The sequence below is a fragment of the Nematolebias whitei genome, chromosome 13, assembly GCF_014905685.2.
Source record: "Nematolebias whitei isolate Nwh7 chromosome 13, NemWhi1, whole genome shotgun sequence".
In the NCBI taxonomy this organism is placed as follows: Eukaryota; Metazoa; Chordata; class Actinopteri; order Cyprinodontiformes; family Rivulidae; genus Nematolebias; species Nematolebias whitei.
The window spans coordinates 37936416-37950971 of record NC_056510.1 but is presented as its reverse complement, the minus strand read 5'-3'; the positions used below and the strand labels follow the sequence as shown (position 1 = coordinate 37950971).

Sequence of the window (14556 nt, the reverse complement as noted above, 5' to 3'; positions counted from 1 at the left end):
TTATGGAGAATAGTCATCTGGCAGCCTCACGCTCTGGGAGGACCAGGTCAAACACCCTGCAGAGTTCCTTAGTAAATACCTGGAGAGAGTAAATGTTAGGAGAGTCCCTCGCAGTTCTACTTCTTAGCTTTGCCTGAAAGTAAAGAAATAATGTACGCTACTTTAGCTTTATCTGAAGGAAAAGAAGATGGTTGAAGCTCAAAGTGGATCTCGCACTGAGTGATAAATGGGCGACACTGGTCCGGTTCCCCTGTGAAAAGTTCAGGCGGGGTCAATCTTGGCTCCCTGATGGGTTCGGAGTGGGGTCTAACCACCACTGAGTCCTGAATGGAAGTCTGAGGGGTTAAGTTCTTAAGCATGCGGACCATGTCCTCCATGCCAGACTCCAACTTCATAATAGCTCCTTCTACTCCGGAGCACCAATCTGCTGGTGGTGAGTGGTCCATCATGGCCCAGTAGTTCTGTAATGAACCCCTTTTAGTTTGGACCAAAATCACCACACAAATAAAGAGGATAAAATAATATTTATTTTCTAGAAGAGATATTGCAGATTGGACCTGTTCTAGTGCTGGTTCTGGTTTGGGTTCGGGTTCTGGTACTTTTTCCGGATCAGGGACAAGTCTATGAGATAGAGATCGGTTAGTGGTCGTGCAGAAGATTATGGGGAGCAAAAAAGTCAAATAAGAAGGACCACTAACCGTCTCAGATGGTCCTGGGGGTTCTGAAGAGTAACGAAGTCCAAACTGATCCGGACGGCTGCAGGAGAGGCTGAGTCCGGTGAGGGGCTGCAGCTGGCCGCAGCAACAGGTGGGTGGTGAGTCCGTTGAGCGCAGAGACGTAGTCACACAAGCCTGGGTTCAAAACCGGAGAGCAGATGACAGGAGCTACCGGAGGAGAAGACGAGGAGGCGTAGTCGTGCAGGCAAAGGTCAGGACCGAAGACAGAAGACGTGGTAATCCAATGGGTCGAGCGAAAGACGATGTCCAGGTAAGTCGTGGGTTCAGGAGCCGGGAGATCAAGCCAAGAGGGAAGGACATAAACCAGGAGAGGGACAGGAACGAGGAGACAGGTAAACTATGACGAGGGGACATGAAAGGCTAAGGGGGAACAAGGCAGGATGAGTAACGCGAGGTATCTACTTACAGTGAACTGTTTTCAACTACCGGGCACCGAAGAAGAGAAAGAGTGCAGCTTTTAAAGGGTGAGAGTGACAGGTGCAGCCAGTTGAGTTCTATCAGCTGCGGCTGGCTGCAGTGAAGACAAAACTAAACAACCGTGACATCACCCTCAACCAGCATGCAAAGAAGACAAACTAAAACTCATGTATATATAAACAAACATTTCCTGAGTGGACAGAATAAATGAAATTTACAGAAAAGATCTATTGCAAACGTTAAAGGGTGATCAGGGTGACAGAAAATATAATCTATGGAACGTGATTCGTGACATGGCCAACATGTTGCCAACAAGTACACACGTGGTGTTATATGGTGTTCAAAGTGCGTTCAACTTAACTCAGTCTTGATGATTTGTATCAACAAGAGGACATAGCATTTCTAGTTCTATGAGCATTTGGATTTTTATACATAAAAATACACTTGATAGTTAGAATTTTAAGTATATTTACTGTATATTATGGTAATTTATTCTGCATTTTGCCTGATTGCCTGACTTTGTTCTAGAATTGCGCCGCTCAAGGTGGCTGCATGTTGGAGCAGCTCTCTTACTTTCATTCTGAGATTTTGCTTTTGGAAACTTTAATTCCTCTTTTCCTGGATGTAAATCACATTTTTTGGATGATTGTTTCCTCTGGTATTGGATGCTGTGCAGCTCAAATGATTTTTACTGAAACTTTTTCAGTTTTGGACATTTGTTATGATGCGTAACCATGGCAACAAGGCAGTTTTCGACAAACAGCAGCTGATTAACATCTCAAAAGCTCAAATAATATCTCAACTATAGCCCCAAATCCCAAATGAGTTGAAAAGGATGTTCTGTGGATGCATTCTCATCTACCTACCAGCTGTGCTCGAGTGCATGACCACTGAGATCCTGGAACTAGCAGGAAACATGGCTCAGGACAGCAGAAGGACAGGATCGTTCCTCGGCACCTACAGCTGGCTGTCCACAACGACGAGGAGCTTGGCAGACTTCTGGGAGGAGTTCTGCCTGGCATTTGGGCAGTACTACAACCCGGGGGAACTGAGAGGCCAGCCGAGTCTGGGTGGATGGATTGGACAGCATCTGCAGCCAGTTTCTTAGGATCCACTGTGGGATGGACCTTTACAACACGAGATCCTTCCTGTCTACAGACATCAGCATCTATAACATCTCTTAATGAAATTAGGATAATGAGTTACAACAACAAAATATTTTCCCTCTGGGATTAATAAAGTATTTTTTAATTTAATTTAATTAATTTAATTAATTATGGTGATTCTGGGGTCGTGATGATGGGACCTTTGAAGATTGTTGCCCAGGGTACAGAGAAGTGTTAATCTGGCCCTGCCAGTAGTCTATAACAAGCCAACCCTAACTATTATGATTTATCTTCTTTTTTTTTTTTTTTTTTTTTGATGGCCTCCCTTCTCCCCTTACAGCCATCCTCTCCACACCATTATTATGAAATATTTATTCTAGTGACTATCTAGTGTAGTTTTTTTTTTTTCTTAATAGGATAGAAAGAAAGAAAAGACAAAGTAAGACTCCAAAATATAAGAAATATACACAAAGAGAGCACACGGCAAAACACCCGGCCACTGTCTGTTCACCTGCAAAGAACATGACAAAACACATCAACAAAATACATATGTATAAAGAACTTAAAATATTCATGGCTTTGCAGCAAGTTTCCATAAATATATATGCCCATACCTACGCCTATTTACATACATACATACACATGAATATACATTCATATACATATCTATATATCTACATATAAAGCCTACATAAGCATCCCTGCTTCTATTTGTGTGTGGTTGTGAGCATGCATAAGTGTATAAGGCTTCTCTAATAGAACATTTATTAGTAACTGTGAAGCAGCAGAGACGCGACCCCCAAGACCAGATGCAGACGAAAAAAGGGGGGATCAGAGCCCAAGACCCCAGGAGGGACCCCGACCGCGGAGCCCCCAGGGCCACCCACACAGGACGAACCACTCGCCCACCCCCCAGATCGGACCACAGGGGAGAACCGGAAGAACCCCACCAGCGACCACATACAGTGACCCCCCGGGGCCAACAGCGACGAACTCATAGGCCCCCGCCGAAACCCGCCGCACCGATGCAGGTCCAGGCCCGGGTACGGAGGCCCGGGCACCGAGGACCCACACCACCCAGGCCAAGGCCTGACAGGGCCAGAGGACCCGAGCCCCACCAGGCAGACACCAGGCCGAGCCGACACACGCCCAAGCGCCCAGCCCCCGACTCCAAGGGCCCCAAGGGCGCCGGCAGGCAAGGGCACACCCCACCAGGGGGCTGCGTGATAGGGGCGCGATGCCAAGCACCCGCAGTTGTATCAAAGAGGGGGCAGTCCGAGTCTCGGCCTAACAAATACCCATTCATACACAGACACAGGTGATGCAGAAGGTCGGATTATGCCAGTTTGAAGAGATTCATTAATATATTTTTGCATGGCTTGATTCTCAGGCTCTGATAACGAATATAAACCACCTCTTGGAGGAGTGGTCCCAGGTAACAGATCTATGGAGCAGTCATAAGGTCTGTGAGCAGGCAAAGAGGTAGCTTTTATTTTACTGAATAGCTACTTGAGGTCATGATAATCAACTGGGTCAGGATAAGTTTCCTCAATTTTGTCTGGAGTTAATGTGGGTGACACAGCATTAAACAGACAGGTTGACAAACATTCCTCAGACCAGCCCACAATTTTCTTCCCCTCCAATCAATGTGAGGGTTGTGTTTGCCAAGCCATGTGGCACCAAGAATGACAGGTAATTTTGGGGAGTTAATAAAGAAGAACTTTATTGTTTCTTGGTGGTTGCCACTGAGCTTTAAAATGATAGGTACAGTTTCAAGATGGGTGTTGTGCAAAGAGTGTCTGTCTAAAGCTAGGATCTTATGGAGTTTGATGGTTTGAACCAGTTCAATGCCCAAAAATTTTGCAAACTGATGATCTATAAATTCGGTGTCAGCTCCAGAGTCGATAAATGCAGAGACTTCTCACCTCATACTTGGATCTCAGCTGGTAAAGTGAACGATGAGGAGGTCATGGGATGTCTGATATGACTCAGTAGGTTTCTATTTCCTACATAGTATGGTCTTTTTAACATACACCTGGCCACTGCGTGACCCTCCATCCCACAATAAAAACAGAGATGAAACTTTCTCCTACACTCCCTCTCCTGAGGGGTGAGACGACTTCTGCACAGTTGCATGGGCTCCTCAGAAAGTTGCTGTGAAGACATGGGAATAGATGGAGGTTTAAAGGTGGGGGTATTGTTCCTTGACTCACCCCAAGGTTGCACTGCTCTCTCGGCTCTGTCTCCTTTCTGACGATGTCTCTCCAAAAGACGTAGATCGACCCAAGTTGCCAGATCATCCAACAACTAGAGGGATTCAGGGTATTCCTTGGTGGCCAACTCATCTTTAATGTTTTCATTAAGACCTTGAAAAAAGGCATTGGTTAGTGCTTCCTGATTACACAGGCTCTCAGCTGCAATGGTATGAAAGTCTATTATATATTCAGTCACCCGTCTCTCTCCTTGTTTATTAGAAAATAATCTTCGGGTTGCCTCTCTTTCAGGCAGGACCGGATCAAAAACTCTATACAGTTCTTTAGCAAAGTCAATGAATGAGTGACAGTACCTGGATAAAGTCATTGAATGAGTGACAGTACCTGGATTTTCTTTGCCATTCAGCCGTCCCCCATGATTTAGCTTTGCCAGAGAGTAATGAAATGATATAAGGCACCTTGGATTGTTCAAAGGGGAAAGAAGATGGCTGAAGCTGAAATTGAATCTCACTATGCACTAAAAAGGGGCAGCACTGCGTAGGTTCACCTTTAAACAGTTCAGGAGATGGCAACTGAGGCTCCTGGCTAGGAGGAACATGACATTGTGCAGTGGTATGGGTAATGGTTGTTTCCTGTGCAGGAACCTGTGAGGGGTTTAGTTGAGCAATGACGCATTTTAAAGTAATTATTTCTTGCATCTTAGTTTCTAATTTAACTATGGCCCCTACCACACCAGAGCGCCATTCCTGTGTCTGTGTCAAATCCATTTTGGCCAGATTATTCTGACAAGAATCGGGTTTAGGGATTTGAACCAGATCGAAGACAGCAGGAAGGTTTAAAAGATTTATTAATAAACTGCTTCTGGTGGAGGTCTTAGTCTTTGGGCCGGCACAATCTGAAGAGATAGCAGAGTTGGTGTGGTTAAGTGAGCAGGCAGAAGTGCAGGTTGACAGGAGATGAGAATAATAAACATGAACAGGAACTATGGCCAGAAGGGCAGAAAACGTGACAGTGGCAGCAGCATTTTGGATTAACTGAAGACTTTTTAAAGAAGTATTTGGACACCCAGATAATAAGCCATTGCAATAGTCAAGTCTAGACCTGACAAATGCACGAATCAGTTTTTCAGTATCATTTTTAGATAAGATGTTTCTGATTTTAGCGATATTACGCAGAAGGCAGTTCCAGTAACATTTTTAATGTAGGGTATAAAAGATATGTCTTCATCAAAAATAACACCAAGATTTTTAATATTAGAACTGGAGGCCAGATTAATGCCATCAAAGGATGCTGAAAGACTTTAAAATTTATTTCTAAGATGCTCAGGTCCAAAAACTAAAACCTCAGTCTTGTCTGTGTTCAAAATCAGAACATTTAGGATCATCCAGGTTTTTATGTCTTTAAGACATGCTTGTAGTCTAAGTAGCTTTGGATTCATTGGGTTTCATGGACAAATATAATATTGTATATCAAATTTAAGAAGAAATGCTTTCTTTCCTTCTGTGTAGTAGTACCTTTTTTACCACTAGATGGCGACCCCATGGAAAAAATTCACGAGCCGCCACTGGTGGCAGGCTGAAGCAGGAGATGGAATAATTAGGTCATTTTCACACTAGATAGTCCGGTAGACTCGGTTCGGTTCGGGACCAATATTCATGAGCTTTTGTTTACATTTGAGCTGGTGCGTTTGCATTCACACTGCACTGTGCAGTCGAGTCAACCTGTTGAACCAACCTATTCCCCCGCTCGCCTGAGGGGGCGCTGCACCAAGAACTACTGAAAGAAACGACACAAAACCTCTGAATGAAGACACGTCTTCTTCTTCTGTAAATAAAAATAAAATGAAGTGGCATGAAGTTTTAGCAGTTTTATGAGTTATATTTTGTCATTTTTCAAAAATGGACTTAGCATGAGCAGAAGATGAGACAGAAGACCATGGAGAATATTGTTCTTCACACAAGGCAGCTGATGGCTCCATATAAGATCAGAGAAATGCGTGTTTGTTTACCCTGCGGAGCGGGGCTCGGTCTGTTTACATTCACACTGTACTCGAACCGCGCTGGAGTTCTCTTATTAGAAAGAGACCTAGGTTTTAGCCCGGGCCAGAGTTTGCCTTTTTGTTCCGTGACAGAGTTCGATGGCGCGTTCACACCTCCCTAAACGAGCCGGACTTTCAAGGAAAACGAGCTAGAGTTTGATTAAAGCGGACTAAACAGGGCTGGTGTGAATGCACCCTTAGATTGTGGCCTTGGACTCAATGTTGATCCAGCTTGTTTTGATAAAGAAGGAGCTGAGCCAAAGGACAAAGCTAGTCTGTTTAGAATCCAAACCCCACCTATGGTCATGACCACGAAAAGAACAAGATCTTGGATTCAGGCAGATGAAAAAACGTTGAAGGGTAGCTGGGCTTAGCCTTGGAGTTAGGGTGTGGAGCAATGACAGCCAGAGAGAGTTCAGAGTAAACCTTGTAATGAATTTCCACTCAAAAATTCTAAATTTCATAGATAAAATTGCACATGAAAATTTTGACCTATTAAAAAACACAATATCTACCTGAGTAAATGCCTCGGTTGTTAAAAATTTAAAGAGAAAATGTCGACAGGCAAAAGACAGTGACAGAAAAATACATTTCAAACTCATTGTGATATTTATAAAGTTCAACTGCTTGAATACAACAAAGAAATGTATGCCAGACCGACCTTCTTTTTCAAAATTATAAATGAAAATATAAACCACAAAAATTACTTCTTTCAAATGTTGACAAAATTAGAAATTCACCTTCCAAAACCCCATCAAAAGTTTGATCAAAAAATGTGAACAGCTTTTTTATACAACAAACTCATTAAAATTAGGGAAAATATAATATATTAATTATTATTATATATAATAATATAAGTGCATCAAGATTGCATGATGTTCTTCATGATGCATCACTTGCATCATGAAGAACCTCACTCACCCAGCACTCACACTTTTTGCCCCGATCCCCTCAGGCAGGACGTTGAGGAGCATTAAGTGTAGAACCACTAGACTGAGGAACAGCTTCTACCCTGAGGCTGTTAGACTCATGAATCCCTAATCAGAATAATCACTGTACTTTTTTTCCATCACTGTAATGCCACTTTAATTGGTGATATGTGACTAATCTGTGCTGCTGATTATCCATGCTGCTGATCATCTCATGCTGCTGATCATCTCATGCTGCTGATTATCTCATGCTGCTGCATTCATTCTTACCCATCTGCTCACCACATACTCATGGTTGGGCTGCTGTTGTTATCCCGTATTGTTTTACATTATTAGTGTTTAGTGTGTATATTAGATCTTTTAGCGTACCGTTTGGTTAGCGTATAACTGAGTTTATATGGTAGATCCTTATTTACTGTTCCTTTTTATACTTTATATTTTGCTATTTTGGGGTATAACTGGGACTCTGTGTACATAATTTCGTTCCACCTCATGTACCACATGTAATGGAAATGACAATAAAATGACTTGAACTTGATGTGGTAATATTTGTCTTACTTACTTACTAGGATCTGAAGTTTTTTAAAGCACAGTTATTGTTGGAACTAAATACCTACCTAACTAACGTGAACCTTCCAGTACTGTTCCTGTTCCTGATTGGCTTCTGCAGCTGGCCTGCAGCTTCTAATGGATGCAAAGAGTCACCTGATGTAGAGAAAGGAAGAAAAGTCTTTAGAAATAAAATTTAAAAGCTTAGTAAAGTGGAGAAACAAATCATGTGTCTTGGTAAGGGGTCTGCTCTTAAAGGTCCATTTGTATTAGTGTGTGATACATGTTAGTATGTGGTACTGTCTGTGTGTTTGTAACTGTGAGTATCGAAGTAAACATCCACTCTGATTGTAAATAAAACTCTGCTGTTTGATTGGTCAGCTGGCTGACAGCATGTTGAGCAGCAATGAAACTGAAGAGATCATTAAAGATGAGCATGTGGGCAACAGGAGTAGGTCTGTTTGTGTGTTGCAGTAATATATTCAGGTCTTTGTTTATCAAAAGCCTTTTCAGGAAGCAAGTAGAGCAACAGGAGCCGAGTTGGGAGGACAGGTCGCTTCATTTTCGACCTTCATTATTCAGCTAGAAGCCGAGACAATCTGCCAAACCCTTTTTTCATCATCTTATTACAAAGCATATGCATTAGAATGTCCACTCTAATTGTGAAACTGCAGAAACGTTCAAATCTTTAGCACCAGGGAAACAAGCAGCTTATTTCCTCAGGCTGCAAATTTTATTATCTCAAAGAAAATATTTGTTTTTCTGTCTTTACTTTGTTCATTGAATATTGAGAACTATTGTTTTTGTTGTGTTTACTTCAGATTCATGTGATACGCTCACTCTAAATCAAGAACTTAATAAACTTGATCATTCATGACTCACATCATGCAAAACCAACCATTTAGCATAAAATGTTTTATTACATCAGTTAATGCTTCTTTAATGGCTTTTGTTTCAATAAATGAAAGGAAATTTCAAACTTTTCCAGTTTTTTTTAACAAAGACAGATAACATGGAACCGACATCCTGTCAACACCAACATTTTCAGATGGCTTTAAAATACTTAAACAGAACTCTGATGCAATTAATGTTGAGGATGTGTGGAAATGTTCATTTTTAGTAGTAAAGATTAAAGAAATATGGGACTCAGGAAAGTCTTACCTATCCCTGTCTGAACCGGAGAGTCCTCATGTGGCGTCACAGTCACTCCCACCATGTTCCGGTCCAGACACGAGCAGAAGGAGCCCATCATCAGCACAAAGAACATCAGGACAAGGAAATCAGACACCAAAAAGACTGTGTGTGATTTTATATGATGCCCAAATGTCTTCCTCTTGTTTTTGTCCACACTCTGTTTAGAACAGCTCTCCACCTCTCTGCTGCTCTTTTCCTTCTCTCAGTATGGTGGGGGTCTGGAAAGGGTTTGTGTGTGTGTGTGCGCGCGCGCGTGCGTTTGTGTGTGTGTGTGTGTGTGTGTGTAGAATAGAATAGAAACAGCCTTTATTGTCCCACGATGGGAAATTCAAGTGTAACAGCAGCAACAGATAAAAAGATTTCACACAAAAGTTCCTAAATGTTAAAAACAATATATAAAGAAATAAGATAAACAATATCAATAATAATGTTAAATATGTGTTGGAACATTGATAAGGACAGACTATTTACAGTACAGTATTATAGGCAGAGTGTATGTTTTAGCAGAGGTCAGCATGTATTTAATCCTTATTGAGTTTGTTGGGAGCAGTGATGGTTGTAGAGTCTAACAACTGCTGGGAGGAAGGACCTGCGGTAACGCTCCTTTGTGCATTTAGGAGCAGGAATCTGTCACTGAACGAGCTCTCCAGTTCAGCAACAGCTTCATGCATGGGGTGGGAGATGTTGTCCAGCAATTATGTTATTTTAGCTAGAGTCCTTCTGTCTCCCACCACCTGCACTGGGTTGAGGGGGCGTCCAAGCACCGAGCTGGTCTTCTTGATGAGCTTATCTAGCTGCTTCTTCTCAGCTGATGATAAGCTGCTGCTCCAACACACAACACCATAGAAGATGGCTGATACTACTACCGAGTCAAAGCAGGTCTTCAGGAGCACCCCCTGAACTCCAAAAGACCTCAGTCTCCTCAGCAGGTAGTCTGCTCTGACCCTTCCTGTAAAGTGCATCAGTGTTGTGAGACCAGTCTTGTTCAGGTGAACACCCAGGTACTTGTAAGAGTCCACAATTTCCATGTCCACTCCCTGGATGTTCACCGGGCTCAGTGAGGTGGGTCTGTGCCTGCGGAAATCCACCACCAGCTTCTTAGTTTTAGTTTTAGTGTGTGTGTGTGTGTGTGTGTGGGGGGGGGGGGTCTGTGAGTGTGGGGTTGGGTGGAGGGGGTGTTACCCATGTATCTGTTTATGGTGCAACTTAGACTCAGATTAATGTATTGCGCTGAAAATTGTGCTGAAAATTGTGCTGAAAATTTAGGGAAAAGAAAACATGGAAAAATTCATAGTTTGATATTTTTATTTCGTTATATTTGTAATATTATTTACTGAATTATCAATGCATATTCATTGTTCAATATTTCATTCTGTTTTTCTTACACAGCATCCCATCTTAGTTGGAAAATGCTATGAGAAAACCAGTAGTATCTTCGTTTTACAAATGGTTTAACGCTCAAAGCAACAGCATAATCACTTTTGCACCTTTCATGAATATGTTTGTTTCTTGTTAGGAATAAGATTGGAGAGTTTATGGCTGTCCAATGCTTCTAAACAGTGAGAGTGGTTCAAATTAAGCATGTATGGTACTCGCAGATCTAAACAGTGGTACAGAAAACAACTCAGAACTCCAAAGATGTCATCAGTCGTAACACACACTTACGTAGTTTAAAAACTTGCAAAAACAGAAAAACATTTCCTATAGACGTATGCCTAAAATGGATGCTCTGTATGTCAATATATCACTTATTTTACATTTGTTTATTTCAGTTGTTTATTTTGAAGTTGTTATTGTTCAAAGGCAGACTGAAAAAATATATATTTACTGGAAATTTTGTCACAAGCTTAAAAATCTGGTTACAATCAAACACACTTGTCAATAAATTATCTAACCACACTGGACTTTTGTTGTTTAGCGTTTGGATCCATTCTTTTTCTGCAATTTGTGGTTCCTCAGTTGCTCCAGAAAGCCAGGGTTGGGGTCAGAGGCAGGCCGGGTGGATTTAACCAATGAGATCGCATCATCGAAGGACTGGCCATCACATGACATCAAGTAGCCTATGACGACAGCCGGTGCACGTGAAACACCAGCATTGCAATGGACCAAAACAACACCTTTCTGAAATAGAAACACACAAATTATGGAACTGTATCAATTGCTCTTGGCCACATGAGGGCAGAAGTTATTCATAAAAAATGACATTTGCAGGTGCTGGTCATAAAATTAGAATATCATGAAAAAGTTTATTTATTTCAGTAATTCCATTCAAAAAGTGAAACTTGCATTATTCATTACACAGAATGATATATTTCAAATGTTTAATTCTTTTAACGTTAATGATTATAACTGACAACTTATGAAAACCCCAAATTCAGTATCTCAGAAAATTAGAATATTACTTAAGACCAATTTAAAAAATATACTTTTAGAAATAATGGCCAACTTTAAAGTATGAACATGAGAAGTATGACATGTCAGCACTCAGTACTTGGAGCTCCTTTTTCCTGGATTACTGCAGCAATGCGGCGTCACATGGAGTTGATCAGTCTGTGGCACTGCTCAGGTGTTCTGAGAACACAGGTTGCTCTGATAGTGGCCTTCAGCGCTTCTGAATTGTTGGGTCAGGCATATCGCATCTTCCTCTTCACAATACCACATACATTTTCTATGGGGTTAAGGTCAGGCGAGTTTGCTGGCCAATTAAGAACAGGGATACCATGGTCCTTAAACCAGGTATCGGTAGCTTTGGCACTGTGTGCAGGTGCCAAGTCCTGTTGGAAAATGAAATCTGCATCTCCATAAAGTTGGTCAGCAGCAGGAAGCATGAAGTGCTCTAAAACTTCCTGGTAGACGGCTTTGTTGACCTTGGACCTCAGAAAACACAGTGGACCAACATCAGCATATGACATGGCACCACAAACCATCACTGACTGTGGAAACTTGACACTGGACCTCAAGCAACACAGATTCTGTGCCTCTCCTTTCTTCTTCCAGACCCTGGGACCTTGATTTCCAAAGGAAATGCAAAATTTACATTCATCAGAGAACATAACCTTGGACTGCTCAGCAGCAGTCCCAGGCGAGACGCTTCTGACGTTGTCTCTTGTTCAAGAGTGGCATGACTCAAGGAATGCGACAGCTGAAACCCTTGTATATGTATGTATGTAAACACCCCACCCCCACCCCCACCCAACACACACACACACACACACCCCATAACCTGACTGTGAGAGGATTCTGCTCTTAAAATGATGTTGCTATTTTATTCAAACTTTCAATAACGTTGTCATCCCACACACATCCCCTCCAAGAAATCATGCTAGATAAGCCCCTGGAGCTCCGTCTGGCAGAAGGAGCTGGGTGACCGGGTTCTGCCGCTTAGGTGGAACCCGGAGGGGGGCGGGGGAGAGGAGGAGGGAGAGGGGTGGGGACGCCACTGCGGGCAAAGAGCATTGCCCAAATCATGGTGCGAGCAGCGCATGGGATGCTAAGGTTAGCATAAACACGTGGTCATTGCAGCTGTCTGAGACATGTCCAAAAAAGTTCAATCTGGTCCTCTGGACATTCAAAAAAAAAACCAACAAAAAACAAAACAAAGCAAAAAAAATCTAGAAACGTTTCGTCTCTCATCCAAGAGACTTCCTCAGTCTGAGGTGCTGTTTTCAGCTCAGTCTCTTAAATAGCACCTTCTCAGAGTGGATCAACCAGTTTGCTGCTGACAACCAAAACCAGCTGCTCACATGCTCAAGAAGGACCATCAGCCTAACAATGGATCATTAGCACACTGATGGCTGTTTACTACTCACAGAGGGCTGAGTGATACTAGCAATCACAGCATTATAAGAGGGGGGACAGTTGAACCCGGAGGCCTCCACCCCTGTTTAATGATGGATTCCATCATTAAACGGGGTGGAGGCCTTCGGGTTCAACTGAGGTGCTGTTTTCAGCTCAGGGCTGAAAGACTCAGACTGAGGAAGTCTCTTGGATGAGAGACGAAACGTTTCTAGATTTTTTTTGCTTTGTTTTGTTTTTTGTTGGGGTTTTTTTGAACGTCCAGAGGACCAGATTGAACTTTTTTGGATTTTTCTACCTGGATTATTGAGCATGCATCAGGATGTCTGAGACATGCACTGATATTCTGTCAGTGATTCTAGCTGAGAGCTGGTTGTTGCGGAAAAGGGTCGACAACCATCATTTGACATGTCAAACCGTTCTGACCCTGGAAAAAATACCCGACAGGCTTAGCTCTAGAAGAGAAACAGGTGTTCTCATCTTAGCAGTTGGGAGGCTGCACACGACATTTCACCGACACGCTAGACGCGAGGTCAAGCTGAGTCTCGGCAGTCAGAACGAGTCAGCTAAATGTCCCGCCGAGTCTAGGTTGGAGCTAATGGCTCAGGCACAGCTAGGTATAGCATTAGCCACTCCTGAATGTAGGTTGAATGTACGGCAGAACAAGTATACCAAAACGTTGGGAGGGTAGAAAGCAACATGTCAGCGGCAGCCATGTCTTCAGCCCTTTAATCAAGAAGGGGGAGAGTGAGGCCACTTGTTAACTCTTATTTGGAGGCAGAAATTTGCATAGCTCCTAAAGAAAAAAAGAGATCCTACTTGCGTGTCCTGCTTCCGAGGCAGATGTGCAGGCTGAACCGTTTGGAACTGAGGACACATCCCATCCGCTAACATCTTTTTTTTAGCTTTCCATGTGTTGCTTCGCTGGCTGAAGAAAATGGGGAGCAGGTCTACAGACTCATATGCTATTTATGCGGTCTAGAGGTAGGGTCCACACAGTGTGTGGGCATGGACTAGAGTTTTTCAGTGTTGCACGTTGCGGGCGGGGTGAGACCCAAAAAGTGTGACTTAAAGAGCAAGCCCATATGAAATAGAATTGAGTGCTCACCGTACGGCACATTCCGTCACACAAGATGGGCAGCTATACAATGGCCAGAACAGCTGCCAATGTTTTCCGTATTTGTCAATATGCCAGGTAACCGCCAACTCTATAAAGCAGAAATCCTGTTATCATAAATCCAATTATGTGCATGTCTTCTACATCCTCAACAGACAATATGGACAGATGCACAATCTTCCACTGACCCCAGGAACCCATTGTGTATCCAGCTGCAAGTGTCCCACCAGGGCAAGAGGGCTCTCCTTTGCCCTGTCTTCTTGTCAAGATAATTTTATCAGTTCCATTGAGAGACCATCTAACCCGATCCATCATTTACAATTCAGAAGATAGACAGAGAGGCTCCGACATGGTTCACAAGACAAAGAGCATAGCAGGAGAAATGCAGGAGCAGGAGGGAAAAGTGTCCGCCTTTGCCGATAGCAAGCAGGAATGTATGAATATATGAACAAATTAGGTTC

At 42.8% G+C, this 14556-nt stretch overlaps 1 protein-coding gene across 1 annotated transcript in view; it reads right to left on the bottom strand.

Moving 5' to 3' along the window:
• Positions 1-11097: 11097 nt before the first annotated feature.
• LOC119419316 (dual specificity protein phosphatase 19-like) overlaps positions 11098-14556 on the bottom strand; it is a 28466-nt gene continuing 25007 nt past the window's right edge. Inside the window, exon 5 of the mRNA XM_037686624.1 lies at positions 11098-11304. Within this exon, the coding sequence (XP_037542552.1) occupies positions 11098-11304 (207 nt within the window). The remainder of the gene's footprint in view (positions 11305-14556) is intronic.